The sequence below is a fragment of the Pipistrellus kuhlii genome, unplaced genomic scaffold (assembly GCF_014108245.1).
Source record: "Pipistrellus kuhlii isolate mPipKuh1 unplaced genomic scaffold, mPipKuh1.p scaffold_m20_p_3, whole genome shotgun sequence".
Classification (NCBI taxonomy): domain Eukaryota; kingdom Metazoa; phylum Chordata; class Mammalia; order Chiroptera; family Vespertilionidae; genus Pipistrellus; species Pipistrellus kuhlii.
In genome coordinates this window covers 26,097,978-26,118,662 of record NW_023425529.1, presented here as the reverse complement: position 1 = coordinate 26,118,662, position 20,685 = coordinate 26,097,978, and the positions used below count along the sequence as shown (strand labels likewise).

Sequence of the window (20,685 nt, the reverse complement as noted above, 5' to 3'; positions counted from 1 at the left end):
CAAAATTAGTCAGAGCTGAAAACTTAATCCTCCCCTTTATTTCCACTCACCCCTTCTCAACTGAATTTTTTTTTTAATTTTACGATTTTTTTCAAAGAATATATTTTTAGTTTATTGCACCATCTACTGGACACCTTTCTAATATTAAGTACATTTAACAGATTAAACCAGATTTCCTCTCAAACCATGTATTAAATGTATATAAACTTTATAACATTTGATTGAAAAGAATAACTACAATGTCCCCTATGAGTTCTCAATGTTAATTCAAAAGTAGAGATAAATATAATGCATACAGTAAAATTAAACTTACCCAAGGAAATCGAACTCAATAGTGGAATATTTGGCTTGAATCAAAGCCCACAATCCCCAAAAGAAATGAGAAGCCTAAAAAGAAAGTCAGAAAAAACAAGAATTACAATAATTCATTTCCCTTTTTGATTTTTTTTATTTCATTTTATATTTTTGGAGAGAGTGGAAGGGAGAGAAGGGAGAGGAAAGAGAGATAGAAACATTAATGAAAGAGAAACATCAACATCAACCAGCTGCCTCCTGCTACCAGGGTTCAAGCCCGCAATGTGGGAATGTGTTCTGACCTAGAATCAAACCATTCACTTCTTGGTGCATGAGTTAACTCTCAACCATTGAGTTACACAGGCCAGGCGACAATTCATTTCTTTGTAAAGCAAATATCATATTTTTAATTTTTCTCTTTTTCATCAATTCCATAAAAAATGTTATTGATGCTTTTTTATATAAAATATCTAAAATAAGGTAATAATTGAATGTACAGTCATCTAGATGGCTATAAATCACTTATATCTATACTATAAGAGGCTATAATAAACTACAGTCATTTAAAAACTGTAACCCAACTTCTATAATCTGTTTTATATAGGCAGAATTCAGCATCAGCACTGATAGGTGTTGGTTAAGTGGTCTTTTTATTCAAGTTTCTTTTATTCTTTTTTTTTTCTTTTTTTGGCAAAGTGTTTTTAATGATATTAATTGATAACAACCTCTCATATAAAATACATTATCAAAGAACATGGTTACTTGACATAAAAATATAAACAAAATAAAAAATCCAAATCTCAAACCAAAAAAAGAAAAAAATAGTGTGAAGAATGTTCTAGGAGTAACAAATATCTGGAAACAATTTGAATTGATCCAACAATTCTGCACACCAATCACAACATAAACTAAGAGGTTATTTATGTCAGAGAAAAATGGATCTTAGGAGAAAACCAATAGCTGTGTAATTAGGAGCTGTAAAATCATTGTGTGCATGCTTTATGATCATTGTCAGTTAAACATGGTATTTGAAGATTCTGATAACACCAATAAAACTTCCAAGAAATACTTTAACTAGAAATATTATTTCAAAAACTTTTACCCTAAAAAGATCTCCTTTAAAAAATCAGTTATTGTAAATTATTTACCCAAATACATGTAAGTTTATTTCTGGACTCCTAGTTCTGTTCCATAGGTCCTCGTGTCTGTTTTTCAGCCAATACCATGTTGTTTTGATTATTATCGCTTTGTAGTAAAATTTGAAGTTAGAAAATGTGATACCCTCAGGCTTCATTCTTTTTTCTCGGGAATGCTTTGGCTATTCGGGGTCTTTTGTAATTCCATAAATATCTGATGATTTTTTATTCTATTTCTTTAAAAAATTTCATTGGAATTTTAATAGGGCTTGCATTAAATCTGCATATTGCTTTAGGACATATTGTTGATTCTTCCAATACATAAACAAAATATCTTTCCATTTCATTGTGTGTGTGTTTTTCAACCCCCTTATTATTTATTTATTTTTTTAATATATTTTATTGATTTTACACAGAGAGGAATCGAGAGGGACAGAGAGTTAGAAACGTCGATGAGAGAGAAACACCGACCAGCTGCCTCTTGCACCCCCCCACACACACACACTGGGGATGTGCCCGCAACCAAGGTACATGCCCTTGACCGGAATTGAACCCGGGACCTTTCAGTCCGCAGGCCGACGCTCTATCCACTGAGCAAAACCGGTCCAGTCAACCTCATTTAATGCTTTGTAGCCGAAGCCGGTTTGGCTCAGTGGTAGAGCGTCGGTCTGCGGACTGAAAGGTCCCGGGTTCGATTCCGGTCAAGGGCATGTGCGTTGGTTGCGGGCATATCCGCGGTGGGGGGGGGGGGGGGGGGGGTGTAGGAGGCAGCCGGTCGATGTTTCTCTCTCATCGACGTTTCTGGCTCTCTATCCCTCTCCCTTCCTCTCTGTAAAAATCAATAAAATATATTAAAAAATAAATAAATAAATAAAAATAATGCTTTGTAGTTTAAAGGAGCCACAAACATAAAATGGAGGGAAAAGACCTCTTCAACAAATTGTGCTAAGAAAACTTGAAAGCCACTCACAGGAAAGAATGAAACTACAGTTTATTCTTTATACGAACATTAATCCAAAATGGATCAAAAACCTAAATATAAGACCCAAAGCTGCATAAAAGAAAACATAGGTGTTACACTTATGATCTTGGTCTTAGACGAGATTTTATAAATTTGACCCAAAAGGCAAGAGAGGTAAAGGCAAAAATAAATGAAAGGGACTATGTAAAACTAAAAAGCTTCTACACAGCAAGAGAAATAGCCATCAAAACAAAAAAGCAATCAACCAAATGGAAGATGTTATCTGGAAAACAACAGCTCCAACAAGGTGCTAAGATCCAAAATATATAAAGAATTCATACAGCTCAATACCACACAAACAATCCATTTAAAAAATGGGCAGAGGACTAGAACAGACACTTCTCCAAGGAAGACATACAAGTGGTCGAAAGATTTATGAAAACATGCTGTTAGGGAAATGAAAATCAAAACTACAATGAGGTAATGCCTCACACTGTTAGAATGGCGATTATCAACAAGACAAGTAATACCAAGTGTTGGAGGTGTGGAAAAAAGGAAACCTCATTCACTGCTGGTGGGAATGTAAACTGGTAAAACCACCATGGAAAACAGTTAAGAAGGTCCCACAAAAATTTGAAAATATAGTTACCATATGACCCAGCAACCCTTCTTCTGAATGTCTACCTGAAAATATTTAAAACATTTATTGGCAAAGATATATGCACCCCTGTATATCCTTACATAGGGGTGCATATATGTAAAAAGCCAGAGATCCCAGAGAAGCTTGTATGTTCATTGCAGCATTACACACGGTGGCCAAGACATGGAAACAACCAAAATGTCCTTCGAAAGATGACTAGATAAAGAGCGATAAAGCCCTGGCCAGTGTGGCTCAGTTGATTGGGCCTTGTCCCATGTACCAAAAGGACGCAAGTTCAACTCCCAGTCAGGGGACATGCTGGGATTGCAGGCTCAATCCCTGCCAGGAGGTAGCCAATCAAGGTTAAGATATCACATGGATATTTCTCTCTCTCCCTTCATCTCTCTCTCTAAAATTCAAATAAATATAATAGAGTGGTACATATACCCTATGGCAGTGGTCGGCAAACTCATTAGTCAATAGAGTCAAATATCAACAGTACAATAATTAAAATTTCTTTTGAGAGCCAAATTTTTTTAACTTAAACTTCTAATGCCACTTCTCCAAAACAGACTTGTACAGGCCATGGTATTTTGTGGAAGAGCCACACTCAAGGGGCCAAAGAGCGGCATGTGGCTTGCAAGCTGCACTGCATGCTATTCTAACATTCTATGAAATTACATAGAAAGTACACATAGAGCACATCTACTACATACCCAAAAAAATGGAGAGACTGTCTCAAGAAAAGCATTTAAATGAGTTGGAGTTATGAGCTCAACTTGCACATGTATAATGGAAAACCATATTTTACTTAAAACAACTGATAAAGTAAAGTTATAAAACCAATAAACTTTTGTCATGTTAACATTAAGATGTAATGGTGAATGCATTGTGAAAACCTCGTTTCCCATAAATCTGTCCTTGAATATGTTTTCATAACTAAGAAAAAAGAGAACATCTATAATTATAAAAGCATAACATGCTAATTAGACCAGACAGCTGAACAAACTTCCTGACGAAGCCACGGCAGAGGAGTCGAGGCAGAGGCAGTTAGGGGCAATCAGGCAGGCAGGCAGGCGAGCAGACAAGCAGGCGAGCAGGTAGGAGCCAGAGATCCCAGATTGTGAGAGGGATATCCGACTGCTGGTTTAGACTCAATCTCATGATGGGGCCTAAATCAGCAGTCGGACATCCCCCGAGGGGTCCTGGTCAGCAGTCGGACATCCCCCAAGGAGTCCTGGATTGTGAGAAGGTATAGGCCGGGCTGAGGGACCCTCTACCCCACATGAATTTTGTGCACTGGGCCTCTACAAACACTAATTCACAAATAATCCTAACTCTAACTGGAATCCATTAGTTAAACAAATAATTACTGGGCACTTATCAAGTAGCCAGGCACTATTGTTCTAGGGATTGGAAATATGGTCGTGAATAAAACAAAATCTTTGTCCTCAAAAATACTATAATGGAAAAATTGTAAAGAATCGCATTTTGTCATTATTTTGAACAAAAATTCACAAAATTCAAAACAGAAAACTGTTTTATAAGATGAAAATTTAAACAGTTGTTAAATCATATGAAGAATCTTTTGTTAAAATTTAAACTTACCAAAGCAAACTGATTGACTTGAATGAAGAGTATTTCTACCTCCTTTTCAGTAACTTCAGTCCCAAAGCCTTTATATTCTTTGTAGGCTTCAAGGTAAGAACGCAGCCACTGGTCCTGAAGTTCTCTACTTGGGTAGAGACTATAATCTACATCACTCACACCTAAAGTGGGGGGAAAAAGTACAATGAAACTTTTAAAAACACATTATCTTATATACTAGTATACCTTACTATCTACATAATTTTCAGAGAAAAAAATAAAACATCTGGCTGAAATACTAATTTAATCAGCATGTATTAAAATAAACCAATCATAATGTATTCTTAAGTTTGAATGCTCAATACAGTTGACCACCATAATCATTTCACATTGCTTCAATTATTCCTGTGTGAAGCTTGAACTACATGCATCAGAAGCACCAAATCTTTTCACTAAGCAGCCCAGAAGATCCTTGTGAACATTAATATCTACAGTATTTCCTAGAACTATGGCTCTAAATCTTTCTTGACTGTTACTCACAGGGTAAGAAAGATACTTTATATTGAAACCTCATACACACACCTGATATTAAGTTTTACAAATATTATAGTTACAGGAAGCAGCTGTTTCTCTCTCACTGATGTTTCTAACTCTCTATCCCTCTCTCTTCCTCTCTGTAAAAAAAAAAAAAAAAAAAAAAAAAAAAAAAAAAAAAAAAAAAAAAAAAAAAAAAAAGCAATAAAACATGTTTAAAAAATAATAAGTACACTCATCTTGGAAGTTTTCTCCCTTCTTCCTATAGTACCCTCCTTTCTATTCTATCTGCACATGCAAATGCTACCTAACTCTCAAGTGCTACCATTTTTCTATGCTACCTTTCAATTGTTAGCTTAATTTCTTTTCTACACAAAATCTTACTAATATCAGTGGAGTTTCCTCTTTCATATCCATGGCAGTGGCTTCCTTAATACTAACACAATGATTATTCATTATATAAACAGCTGCTTTCCCTTCCTACAGAGATGTAGAAATATGTCAAGTATATATGTAGAGATATGACATGCATATGATAAGCATAGTGTAGGGAAATTATTGAATACATGTAAACTGAAACTTTTCCCCCAGCCAATTACCTAAAGTATATTAAAATATATATATGGCTGGAACCGGTTTGGCTCAGTGGATAGAGCGTCAGCCTGCGGACTGGAAGGTCTCGGGTTTGATTTCGGTCAAGGGCATTACCTTGGTTGCAGGCACATTCCCAGTAGGGGGTGTGCAAAAGGCAGCTGATCAATGATTCTCTCTCATCGATGTTTCTAACTATCTCTCAATCAATAAAATATATTTTTTAAAAATAATAAAATAAAATATATATATGAATGCATGGATGTATACAAATACAAATTTAGCAATGAAAAATTTCTACTAGGTGTAAGCCATCTAGGGGAATTTCTTATTCCTGAGTTCTAGAGCATTTCATGTTTCTAAATATAGTCATAAAATATATTTTAAATTAATTCCATTTACATTAAAAAAACTAAACCTTTCATACTTGACAGTACTAATGGAATCATTTCCAGGGGTAAAATGACCAAATTTTCAATTATTCAGTCAAAGACACACATACACAAACACACATACACAAAAAAAAAAAAACTCTCAAGCTTTTTAATTAATCAACATTTCAAAAGCCCTAGTACACAATGGAAATAGCAAAGGCTTTTAAATGATTTTTAAAATCGGTTTCAAATCATAGTCTCTGCATTTTACTGTGCCCTTGATGAGTTATTTCCTTAATCTGTATACTGGGAATATTTACCTAACTTAAAAAAATGTGGTAAAGAAAAAAAGATAAGGTAAAATAAGACTTGTAAAAGCACCTTGCACCATGTCATGCCCTAATAGAAGCCACAATAGTTATTTCTTACTAGAGGCCCGATGCACAAAATTCATGCAAGAGTAGGCCTTCCTTCCCCCGGCTGCCGGCACACTTCCCTCTGGCACCCAGGACCCATGCTTCCCTCGCAGCCTCTACTTCGTCCGGAAGGTTGTCCAGAAGGACATCCAGAAGGATATCCAGTCTAATTAGCATATTGTACCTTTGTTATTATAAAAGATTTCCCTTAAGACATTAATGAAGAAGTCTTCTCTATCTACCAGTAATAAAATAAAATAAAATAAAGAACAAAGGACCGAAAAAAAAGTTAAAAGAATTTTGCTCCTCTTCCCAGTTTATCTATTTTAAAGAAAAAAAATTCTAAAAGTGTCATATCAAAGTTACATTATGCTATTCCACTAGTTAAGCCCTGGATTTTACCTGCAAATTCATTGAAATGATTTCCAATATCATATGCCAGGTAGTTGTATCCAGAATATTCATAATCAATGAACTGTACATCACCTATGTGAGACACAAAAACAAAGACATAAGAAATCACATATAAGATCAGAAAATCCCTAAGCTATTTGTAATTAAATAGCTTTTAATATTTTGTCTCATTGTACGTGCTTGGTTACATGCACTTCTGAGACAATACAGGGTAAGGCTGTGAATTTATGGCAATGAGCTTTACAAAATTCAATTATGTATCTTTGTCAACAGCACATTTATGAACATTAATATCCACTATAATTAAGATATGTCAAAACACTGTATATAGTCATTCTCCAAATTCAAACAAAAGCAAAATGTCTTTCACCACATGGGGGCATCAGTTACTTAAAAAATCAAATTTAATTAGAAATGAAAACTAACTTTGGAAATTGTTATTATCTAAGCAATTTTAAAAAAATCCAATACTTCAACAGTGAACTAACTTATATAGGAATCAAATATAAACTTTCAAAGACTTGAATTCTATGAATCCTGCAGTTATGCTATTAACATTTGCTGATCAACTTAACAATCAATATCCCTAATTAAAGAATTTAATTGCAATCAAGCTCTTAGATTGTCTTAGAATGCCATATAACATACCTGAGCAGCATTAAAGTGGTTGTTTTATCTTTTCTAAAAAAACAAAGGTACACTGACTACTATAGGAAATGTAGGGCTCAACAGAGATACATGTTTTGAGTTTTTTTTTAAGAGACAAGAGAAAATGAGGAGAGAGAGAGAGAGAGAGACAGAGAGAAGGGGGGGGGGGGGAAGGACGCGCGCGCGCAAGTTTGAGAGCAAGAGCGAGAATATCAGTTTAAATGGATCACAGTGTCTACACCAGATATCACAAAGTCAAAGGCTTACAAGGGCCAACAGTTAAAATGGATACAAAAACAGAGACACTGTAAGAAGAGTTTGTAAGTTGCAATTGTGAAAATAAATAGCATTTGCCTGATTACTCTGTCTTTTAAAGATAGATCATACTAAGGTAACAAACTCCTGGTCTTATGCACTCTGGCATTTCCTCCCTCCCAAAAAAGACCTTTTGAACTATAATGTCTTGATATAGATATATATGTTTAATTTGGGATATATGTTTATCAAATTCAAACTCAGAAAAACAGAATTTATGACAAAAAAATGTCACAGCAAATGAAGTATTTTACATAAAATTAAAATTTTAATGTAACTATTTAATACATCATTCTAAACTTGTATAAATAGTAGTCAAGTCTAAAGTAAAGTGAGAATCTAAGTATCAAAGTTCAGTTATCAAAATCTAGATACATATTGACAAAATAAGATTTTAAAATGTTGGTAACAACAATAAATCACTGCAATTCAAACACCATAAATATTATATTGAATTCACATAAAAAATAATCCCATGGAAAGTCTTAAAGTTAACCAAATCACTCTACTAAAGTGTAGAATGAGAAGACAGAGTGTGTTTCAACCAATCACTTTAAATTTTTTTCTGGTTACCATTGGTAATGAGAATGAAGATCACTATCATGATAAAACATTTTGCAGCCATGAAAAAGTTTTTTTCATTTTTCAAAGATGATTTAATGACTAGGAGAATTAGAAATGTTATATGAAAAAGATACAAAATAATAAATGCAGTAATCCAATTTATTAAAATATTATGCCTAAAGTGGAAAAAAGGAACAAATAATACATTGGGAGGGGGGGAATGAATGGAAATAAAACCAAAATAAAATATTTCAACTGGTTTCATTACCAGTGACAAATGACCCTTTTTCCTTTATACTTTAAGTCCTTTACAATAAACATACTTTGGGGGGGGGGGGGGGGGAGATAAAAAAAAATTAAGATGAATTCTCTACAAAAAATAGATGAATTCTCTACCGAACTATAGCTAGTTAAGAGACTAAAACACAATGATTTAGGAGATGCCTATCCACTTGGTCTACAAGTAATCAGGATTCAAGATTTACCAAGTGGCACAACTGAACTAACGAAAGTTTTAATACAAAAATGTTTTCACTGTAGCTGTTGATTGTTTTAGCTCTTTAAACATAAAATTCTTGTAAAGCTCATATTAACTGTTACATGCCAATAAAAATACACAGCCAGTCCTGAAGCTTACTTGCCACATAAACAAGTTTCTATTTCAATTTTCAAAATTATATTTAGAATTTGGCAAATAAGTTAAAATGGCAGGTAAAACATGCCTGCTTATAAATACAATTTAAATAAAGCATAGATCATTTTAACAACAGTTAAAATCTGTTTCAGTATGAATGTTTTAGCAATGACTTTTTGTAGTAGCATTAATTCATTAAAACTATCCTTTATTTTTATATGCTATGTCGAGTTTATAAATAATGAAATTTTAAAAATAAGAAAATGAAGCTAAGAAGATACAGATGAGGCTGTTACCAGGCTCCGTGCATGTGAACAAGTGATGCGATAAACCTCCAGTCAGTGCGTTTAAGAAGCACGGGGTGCGCCGCCACATGGCAGCAACAATGGCATACCTAATCTGTAGCAGATGAAGAAAATTTGGCAAACTCACATTTTACAAGACACAAAGCTTAAAAGGAAAAAAAATTTAAATCCGCATTAACTATTCTTTTTCAAACTATTGCAAACAAAGTGGAACTCAACCTTAAATTTAATCTTCTGCAACAAAGTAAAATTAAAGACGCCTACTTCCCTTACTTTGGGTGCCAGAAAAATCAAATTACTACAAAATGTTTTCTAACAGAAAATATACTAAGCCTTTTTTCTTCTACAAATTTAACTTCTGACTTCTAAAATTTCCAATTATTTAGAGGAACGTCGACATCACTATTAACAATCAATAGTTTATATAGCATGATTAACTTAATTCTTTAAAACAAATTTTAATAGGATTTTAAGAATGAAAAAAGAGAATATTCCTTAAATTTTTATATAACATTTTATATGTATAAGCATTTTCTGAGGGGATTCTCAAGTCTCCAAATTCTCAAGGGATCCTTGACCTCTGAAAAGTATAAGAGTATGCTTTAAAGGCTAAGACTACTTATTATTTATCTTTATTAATTACCACACTGACTAGCACATAAGTAAAGCATAAAGATATTAAATAAAATATACTCTGAATTTTTAAAAGCTACATTTTTCATTACTATTTTTCTTATATATCTTCATAGTAATAAAATCCACACACTACTTAAACAAATTGTTCAAATTTCAGTATAGCTGAAAATAGCCCAATTTTAAAGTACTTTAAAACCAAAAATATATATATTATCTAAGACTATAATTCATATGACATTCATTTGGCCTCCTTTATTTTGTTGTTATTAAGAAGGAGGAAAGATAAAAAATAAAATAACCAATGTAAGACCCTGAAAATCTTTCTAACTTACTCTACTTTGTCTGTAGTTTTATACATATAATATGTATGTAGTATGATTATAGTAATGTTAGCAACATACTTTCTCTCTTACACAGAAAAAATGAATACTCTGCTCTGGGAAACTATCCCTCTAATATCCAGTAGTAGCTTTATCATAGCACTCATCATTCTGAATGTAAATATTTGTTTCATAATCTGACTCCTTCATCACAGGGCATATGGCTTCCTTAAAGGGCAGTAAGTCCTCTCAACTTTCATCATGCAATCCACAGAGCAATACCTAGCGCACAGGAAGTATTAAAATGCTAGTGGAATAAATGAAGGTATTTCAGAAATGATGAAGACACAATGATAACACACATTTAAATGAAGTGTGGGGAGAATAAGCATGAAAGAACAAAGGGTGTCATTTTTCACATTCATATTCAAGTATATGATTGACTATACAATGGGACTGAATGTACGTACAGAAAACATTAAACTACTATTTTAGGTAGCTATTTTTACAATCCATTTAAGTTTTTTATTACCTGATTTAGGGATATTTTATTTTACGCCAATTATGATCTGAAATACAAGTTAAAACAAAGTTTAACTGTCCTTCATGAAAATTCCACCCTATAAATTCGTTACCAAATACAAAAGTAAATTTATATTTAAATTTTAAAATAAAACCAAACAAAAAACTACTCCTCTCCTAAGTTATTAAAATGTAAATAAAACAACCACAATTAATGCTTTTCCATGAATAACAGAATGGATAGAATTTAGAGCCAATCAAGTGATGAAAGAATAGTAACTCACTCATTTTCTATTTTTACTATGTAAAACTAAAGAAAAACCTGGTTTACACTGTAATTCCAAGAAAAAATCTTTTATTTCCATTCATTTGTATTTCCTTAAATAGCTGTAAACTCAGTTTCTTATATTTTGTAAACATAGCAAATAAATAATAATTGCCATTCCGGAAACTTAAAGTTATATATTAGATCTTTATGAGCTTTTATGAAGAAATGGGGAGGAGAAAATGAAACCACCTCCAGTTAACACTATATATGACAAAGCAACAAACTAAAAAACTTTAGCAATTATTTCTAACATGTCAGCAACTAAATAAAGGTTTATTTGAAATTAAAATATTAGATTTAAAATGAGGCAATAAGCATTATTATTGTTTATTCTACTTAGTATAAATTATTTTTAAATTATTTATTGATGAATTTAAAAGATGACTAGGGACTGGTAAGTCTTATCTTACAGTTCAGGAGCAAGAACCACTGCTTTTGATTTTCTTACTATGTAACAATCCTATCATCATATCATTAAGTAGTCTTTTCTTACCTTTTTAAGAAGTCATGTCACTGAAGGTGAGAAATGGGCTGCTGTTTTTAAAAACCACCTAAATTCTGGGACTAACTTTTCAAAAATCTTGACAGCTACCATCAACTTCAGAAAGGAAGCTCACTCTTCTCTCATATTCCTGAGTCCTGTCAACTGACATGGTGAAAAGAGGCAGTGGCAGTATTTCTTCCTGTAATGCCTACCATTCCTTTAACATTCACAGGTGAAAATGCCTATAAACTGCAGGGAGCTCATAGTCCTCGTGTGTGTGTCTATGTGAATATGTACTTATATAGTATATACATTCATACATACACACATACATATATACAATCTTAAACTTTAAATTAATCGCTCAAGGTACAGTTATCACAGAATCTGTAAGGTGCACCGAAAGACAAACTGCATTGTCATCGCATACCTAGGAGCCAAAATTCTTCTAGTTATAGTACATAATTAACCTTCCTACTTACAGTAACCATTTCAACTTTTTCACGGTCAGATACATTTTGTAAAAATGGATCCTAGACACAAAATACAGGGGTTGGCAAACCATGTATGCTGAGGCCAAATCCGTCAGCCCACTGCCTGTTTTTGTAAATGAAATTTTGCTGGAATACAACCAGACATATTTATGTGTTATCTAATGCTATGTTTGCACTACAACCGAGTTGCACTGTTGCAACAGAGACTATAATATGGAATGCAAAGTCTAAAGTATTATCTAGCCCAAGCATGTCAAACTCAAAAGCTAACAAGAGACAAATAAACAAAATTTAAATTTATGTGGGCCACATAAAAACAAGCTTCAATTTTCATAGAAACATAGGTTTATCTAGATAAGGCACCTGCTGAATACAAAGGGCTCAAATAAATGAGTAATCATTAGTATAAAACAATAGAACATTTTAATAGAAATTAATGTTTTCTTAAACATTAACTTACCAGACACTGAATAACTGCACAAATTAATACACATAATGCAAATAAACCTATTTTTCGTCTTCTCCAAAAGCAAAATATTTCCTATTTCACACACCAAACAAATCAGTACAAGACTAATGACGTGGCAATCAACTGATAAAATATTCACTGCTAATATAAGTGGAGAGAAATGGCACACCTCTGCTTAAGACATGTAAGGAAAATGAATGCAACACTATTACAGTAATCAATCATGAGCAGAAATTATAGTTCATTAATTATGTATAAAAGGATACTGTAAAAAAGTTATGAAATTTTTATTAAAATGCTTCTTACATTCTGTTATGTTGGCTGGGCCATAAAAATATTGTGGGCCACATGCAGCCCATTGGCCGTGAGTTTGACATGCTGGATCTAGCCCCTTAGAGAAAGTTTGCCAACCCCTCTTGTGGTATAAATAGCTGTAACTGAGAGCTGCCGAGTACCTACTCCAGTGCTATATACTTGATAAGCATGATCAGAAACCATTTGAAGTTCATTATCATCTAAGTTGAAAATGAAGCAAACTAAAGTTCTAGACTATCAACAATATAAGTACTGCCTGGAAATCTGTTAAGCATACAGATTACTAAGCTCATCTATACAAATTTTTCTTTATTTGGTCTTGGATTTTTCCCCCCAGTAACCTAGATCAGCGTTTTTCAACCGCTGTTCCGCGGCAGATGTTGCCTGGTGTGCCGTAGGTGCAGACAAGACAAGAATTTTATAATTTTTCACTATTTTGTTTACTTAATATTTCATAATAAAGTAATTATAAAATACTTTCTTTGTGTTTGATTCCTATTCAAGAGAATTACTTTATATATAGTCAATATAGGCACAGAGTTAAATTTTTTAACATTTTCTAATGGTGGTGTGCCCCGTGATTTTTTTCATGAAACAAGTGTGCCTTTGCCCAAAAAAGGTTGAAAAACACTGACCTAGATGATTCTGGGACAGAACTGAATATAAACACTGAATAAGAGATAAAATGACTTCTTTCAGAGATGGGGATTGTCCAGCCCGGGGGCCAGGTCTGGTCCAGTCAATGCATTAGGGGTGAGTTAAATGTTTGACTAAATACAGCTGGCTAATTTTTAAGGTGATAATTTTGTATGGCCCGTAAATGATGCTCTAAATATCCATATGGCCCTTTGCAGAAAAAAGGTTCTCCACCCCTGATTTATCTAATACCACTTGCTTCCATATGTGATTGAGAAAAAATGTGTGCTAAATTCCAAAAGTCTATGTTCTACCTCCTCCTGTTATAACTAAGCTGTAATATATCTGCTTTTAAGAGTTAACTTAAAAGATTTTTACATTATACAAAATCTAAGTTATTATGGTTGGAAAATACATGTGGAAGCATCGATGATCCAGTTTAAATTCATAAAGTTTAACTAAAATTTGCACTTCTGCAATATTGAGGATTTAAAACATATAACAGATACTAAGCTTGATGATGTCAAGGCCAGTCCCTTGACTTTCATCTTATTATTTTTATATTTATATCTCGTAGGTGAGTATAAAATGGTGAGGTCCTGAGCTCAAATTACAAATAATGATAAATCAAACTCATTTTGAATATAATATGCAGATTAATAATTTCTTCTATGTAAAAATTATTTTAACCCCAAAAGATTCAACACTTGGCTTTTAAATGCTGTACAAGGTGATTAGTTAAGGTAAAGAACTTTGAGATACATATTTCTCACTTTAATTATCCTCCTTTTGATTGCAGCTATAAGTAAATACTAATGCTAAGCTAAAGTCTATTTTTGGCTATTAAATTTACTGAATTTATAGAATTTACATTTTTTTGAAGTCAGAGGCATGGTATCTTACCCTTATAATGACAAATAAGTCATACAATAATGTTACTTTAAAAAAATTAGCTCCTACTTTGAAACAAAATGAGATAATAAACAAAAAAGGCCAGACATTCTTTCATGAGTTTTAGATTTTACCTGGACAAAATTCCAACCACATTTTCTTAATGCTTATCAATTAATGACATAAGAATTTATTTTTTTAAGTGGATGTCATGGAGTTCACACTAGCCTTTCTAAGAAACACTATAAAACCATTGGTAAGGAAAAACAACAAAACTTCTCTATAACTAGCACACAAACAAACTCAAAGACAAGAAACAAATGATATATAATAGACTTCTGAAGGACAAACTATAAAATATATATCAAAATAATATTTGTTTAACTTTATTCTGTGTACAAAAAAAATTAGACATACAAGTATGATTTAGGTAATTCTTAGTAAATATAAACAAATGACAATTTTGAATTCCCAAAGCCAAACTGAAGCATAAATATTTATTTCAAAATATGAGAACTTTTCGTATCATTGATCAATAGTTTAGATAGGCAACTGGTAAAATTAAAACATAAAAATGTACTTTAAAAACTAAGACAAAGTAATCTGATTTTTTTGGTCCCTTCTGTTTTAGTCTTATAAATAAATTGGTTCTATGAAATGAATATGCAAAAGAAACATAAAAGTATGAAAGTTAAAATTATATTCCAAAGGAAATAGACTCTTTGATTAACTTGCAGTTAAAAATAAAGCTGAGTGTCCACTTGAAGCGCAAGATGAAGTCCCTCACTTGAAATTTCATTACATAAAATAATGTGTTATTCAGTCTTACACTGAACTTAAAGCTAATACATTCCCTTTAATGCACAACTAATACCTGTCTCACAAATGGCATTGAGATTTGGTTACTATTATATAACGTAGTACATATATTCTATGGCAATGATATATAATAAATGGACAATAATAAACTAAAGGACACTGTCAAGTACTTAATGTTTTAGGTACTCCTAAAGTTTTAAAAATAGAATTCTACACAAAAACTTCCAGACATTCAAAATAAAGATGTCAGCTTAGTATATTTTTAAATAAGAAAATCTCTAAACTGCAATAAATAGCAAATATAAAAGTTACTTAAACGTTTTTGAAAATACATGCTTCAGGCTACCCACTCTTGACAGTGTTCTTTACTTGGTTTTCTCAAGTAAAGCAAGTTACAAATATCCACCACCTCTTATTAGAATAGTCTCAACTTATAAACCACTAATAATGGTTACAAATATTAATATAATATAACTATGCCCATTTAATCAGAATTCTTGGGCTTTAGTATCTTTATAACAACACACTTTTGATTCAAAACAATCTTCCAACTATAATGATTATCTTCAAAACTGATTCTATAAAATTCAATAGCTTCATAGTTTCAAACAGACTTTTTCCATTCTAATCTTAAAAATTGTATTTTTAAATTTCATCTGTTTAGCAACCAAACCTCAAACCACTCTATCCAATAATAACACAACCAAGTGTTTCTTAAATATAAAAGAGAATTTGAATATAGATATGATCAAAGAAAACATTTCACCAGAAAGTATCACTGTCTATCTCAAAAATATATTAAAGTTATTTGCCAGATCTTCTTGATTATTACTTAAGTAGGTACAAATATTTCCTCCATCTGTGGCCCTCTCCTTAGCATCAAACTACCTAACAAATCAGCATAATAAATAGGTAACAGAAAACCTGGAAACATGTTTTTAATATTGTTGTCCTTCATAATTCTGAGAAAATTTCCATATTTATAAAGCAGTATAGTATCAGTTGGTTTTTTTCAATAAACGCCAATATAAGCAGGTGTATTTTCAAACAATGAGTTATCAAACATGTCTTATAGTTAAATTTTATAAACAAGGCATTTTTATTATGTTTCATTTAAAACTCGCTTAACAGGAACCAATCTGTTTTTATTAAATAAATTCTAGGAAACAGTTTATACAAATAAATAGAAAATATATATTCCTAATTAGCAGTTAACATGACTTTATAACCTATAAGAAAATATTTAAAGACTTCATGCAAGTTTTCAATCCTTGCATTTAATTAAATTTGAGACAAAAATCAAAAGACCACAAAGAACATCAAAGAATTAATCTGTACTTACTGCTAAAGTCAAATACCTACCTTGTTTCTCATTGTAGATTATATTCTTACACAGTAGGTCATTATGGCAAAGCACAACAGGTGAGCCCAGGTTGGAAAGAATCCTCTTCATCCAATTCATCTCTTCCTGAAGAATCTGGGAGCTTGGAATATCACTTAGGAACCTTTTAATTTTAAAAGAGTTGTATCTTGCTTAGTTTAATGACATTTTTTCAAGTTGGGTTAAGGATTAATAATTTAATAAGTTCTTTCCATTCAATAGCACAGACTTCTGAATTAAAACAAGCCAATTATTCCAAAAGCTGGAATAAAGAAAAATCTTTACAATGAAATTAAACATGAAAAGAAACTGAGCAAGAGTTAAATGGTAGGGCAGAAAAGTAAAAAATATATCACTACAACACTGAAGGAAAAAAATATATGCTAATAGCTAACACTGCTTAGTATTAGCTAAATGTTTTATACTTACTTCATTTTATAGAGGGAAAATCAAGACACAAAGAGTTTAATAAAAACAGGTTTAAGTATATTAAAGTTACAAAGACAGTCCATTAAAGATCTAAACATTTACTTCAAGTTTGAAAGGGTAATTACAGTATAAATCCATTAAATTCACATTTCAAACTCAATATATATTATCCACCATAGATAAATGGACTCATATTATTACATGATATCATATGATCATTATATTACCATGTGAAAATCACACCATGGAGTTTTCATATTATTCATTATAGAAACTGGTTCATAGTAGTCAGACCAGGAAGGGTGAGAAGTAGTGTGACAAAATGGCCAGTTTAGACCCTCTCAAAATTTGGGACCGTTGGTTTCTAACCACTCACCTCACTGCCTGCCTGATCACCCCTAACTGCCCTTCCCCTGCCAGCCTAATCGAGCCCCCAACTGCTCTCCACTGATGGCCTGATCTCACCCCCGACTGCTTCTGCCTGCCTGATCACCCCCAACTGCCCTCCCCTGCCAGCCTAGTTGCCCCAACAGCCCTCCTCTGCCAGCCTGATCTCGACCCTAACTGCTCTCCCCTGCCAGCCTGATCACCCTCCTCTACAGGCCAATTTGGTTCTGATTGATCAGTTTCTATGCCAGTCAGCATCAAAAACTCTGCCTCCAAGGCAGCCATTGGCTCCTTACATTCACCCAGATTTGGTTCTCATTGGTCAGTTTCTATGCCAGTCAGCATCTCTAGACCTATCAACGGGGCCCAATCAGAAAGGCAGAGCTGATTAGCAGCCCCAGTAAAGACCTGGAGAGAAATGGGGAGGGCACCTCAGGCCCAGTGGGATTGATGGAAATGTGGGGGTGGCATAGAAGTGATGCCTGAATTTTTGGTCACTTGCACACTGTGTTTTATACCACAGCATGTGGCAGCAGCTATGAAGGATGCCAGGACAACACAGCGCTGACTGTAGGACTGACTTCCAGTTGGTCAGCCTTTGGTTGTGATAAGTCATTACAACACTGGGCTTTTTATTAGGATAATGAAATACTATACTTAGTTTGGCCCTACAAAGTCTAAGTAATACTGTAGCCATAGTAAACTAAGATAACTCAAGCTTTTTCACATTCCAGTATTACCTCACTGCCCCAATGTAATCTCTAGCCCTATTCAAAACATCTTTGAACAAAAAATGTTTTTAAAGTCTCAATGACCAACTCATATTATGCAAAAACATACCTATTCATAGTGACCTTTATATTTCAGCTACTTATAATACTACAAATAAAAGATAAAATACTACTTACAAATAAAAGATCTATATTTATTTTTTGTTCCCTTATCTCTGCCCACTTCCCTACCCCTTTGCTTTTGTAAGATTTTGTTTTGTTTTGTTTTTGTTTTAAGTCATCTGAGGGAAGAGAGAGGCTTTTATTCTATAGTACCATCTGAAAGTCAAATGAATCAATGCCTATTTTATTTCAATGCAGAGATAAACCAAACCAGATTTTATATACAGAAACCTTATCTTTGAAAACTAGTATGTTGAACAAAGCAATGTAAAACATCATTTCAAATGTAAAAGTAATTTTAGTAATTTTACCTTTTATTAAGATCTTCATCTGCAAATCCTGTGGGAATGAGAGAGAAGTATTTCCTCATCTTCAGCCATAAATTAGATTTGGGAATCCAGCCATTATGTGCATGAATAGCATGAATTTTAGCAAGCTGACGTGCAATTAGCCTGTTAAAAGACAAGAGCATAGAAAGAAAATGTTAATCATCATACTTCAGGTCTAGACACAGGTAAACTAAAACAACTAGAGAACATTTTTTATAACATAATTTATTTTTTGCCATAAATGTGTAAGATTCAAAAAATAATTTGGCAAGTCAACTCCCACAAGGAGAGGAAACCAAATTCTTAAAGCATCAGAAGGAAGAAAATTACAATTAATATGACAATTCAATATTGTGTCCAAAAGGGGTTGAGTATCTGAAAATAGGTGTCCTATTATGATTATACAATATTTGGAACCAGCAGAACAATACACAATTATAAATTACAGCAAGACACATATTAGAAATTAATCAGAGATACATACATTTGAATTATACTGAGTCACTTTAATTTTGAGCCTCAAGGTTAAGGGGCAAAAAGGGACTAAAGTAAAAAGGTAACCAGGAAGATAAATGGGTTCTATGAGTTCATTTCATTAACTATTGTTAAAGACAAATTCTCTGAACAAATATTTGGATTTTATGATGTCACAATCAATTATCAAAATAATTTGAAGTTGCATAATGTTGTGCCCATGCTGTTTGTCTCTGTAGAAACCAGTACAGCAAATCTGATGAAGGAATAAGCATATCAAATAGAAATTAGTTACTGAACAGCCTACAGACTAGCAGGCGAAAAAATGACTTAACAATAATTCACAAATTAAAGAACTTAAAACTGACTAATTCAAAATGCTAATCATCTAATGTACCTCAAATCAGTTCTACAACCTACAACATAGCGCCATGTACAAATATCTGAGATCTACTCAATCACAATCTCTGAAAGTGGGGGCCCCCAACACACTTCATTTTAAACAAGATCTCCAAATAATCTTAAACCACTGTAAAGTCTGAAGGGCACTAATATAATGCTCTACAGCTTGGCTGTGTACTAAAATCAAACTTTGAAACTTCAAAGGAAAAAAATACAGAGCCTTGGTTACTACCCTCCAGAAATTGATTTAATTGGTCTGGGCATCGGGACATTTAAAAGCTTCCCAGATGACTTCAATATGCAAAAATGGTTGAGAACCACTTAAACTAAGGCACACAGAAATCTAACATTGTAGTAATTCTTCATCAATCTGTGATTACATAACATAATTTTATGATGGTTTTATTACTATAGTGAATATTTTTATCTACCCAGTTCTGATTTTTTCCTATGGAAAAACGTCCACCCTCTTCATTTTTAGTTCATGTGATTCATACAGAGTTTATCTCAATCCTGACTCCCTGTCCTATCTGCAACAGTAACTTGAGTGAAGATATGACACACATTTGCCCACGGCATTCCATCCTTTAGGCCACAATAATTGGTTCAGGGCATATTACCCAAGCTAGGCCAAAGGGACTTGATCCCAGAATTTTTGTTGAAGCTTTGACTTTGGTTGAAGCCTTTATAAAAAGAGGAATTCCTTACTCCACAACCTGGGGTGGCAATACTACTAAATAGGTAAGCTTGCAATTGCTGATCACTGTAATTGTCACTCTTAAGGAAATATGCTAGAAAATAAAACTTCTTCATAAAGTCCGCCAGAAAAAAAGCATGTGCCTCAGTGGATGCAGCATCAGTCAGCACACGGAAGAGTTGTGGGATCCAGGACATGTAGCTGGGTTGAAGGTTTGATTCCCAGCCCAGTGGGTCCAGGCATATACGAGAGTCAACAGATTCATAGCTCTCGGTCTCCTTGTCTCTCTCTTTCCTCAATCCCCTTCTACTCTTTCTAAAAATCAATGGGGAGCCGAAACCGGTTTGGCTCAGTGGTAGAACATCG

General features: G+C 33.2%; 1 protein-coding gene across 1 annotated transcript in view; it reads right to left on the bottom strand.

Moving 5' to 3' along the window:
• Positions 1–20,685, bottom strand: part of ETNK1 (ethanolamine kinase 1) — a 34,415-nt gene that overhangs the window by 5,591 nt on the left and 8,139 nt on the right. The window contains exons 4-8 of the mRNA XM_036454641.2: positions 18,729–18,869; positions 16,690–16,832; positions 6,936–7,019; positions 4,640–4,800; positions 314–387 (exon numbers count right to left, since the gene is read on the bottom strand). Coding sequence (XP_036310534.1) covers positions 314–387; positions 4,640–4,800; positions 6,936–7,019; positions 16,690–16,832; positions 18,729–18,869 — 603 coding nt within the window. The remainder of the gene's footprint in view (positions 1–313; positions 388–4,639; positions 4,801–6,935; positions 7,020–16,689; positions 16,833–18,728; positions 18,870–20,685) is intronic.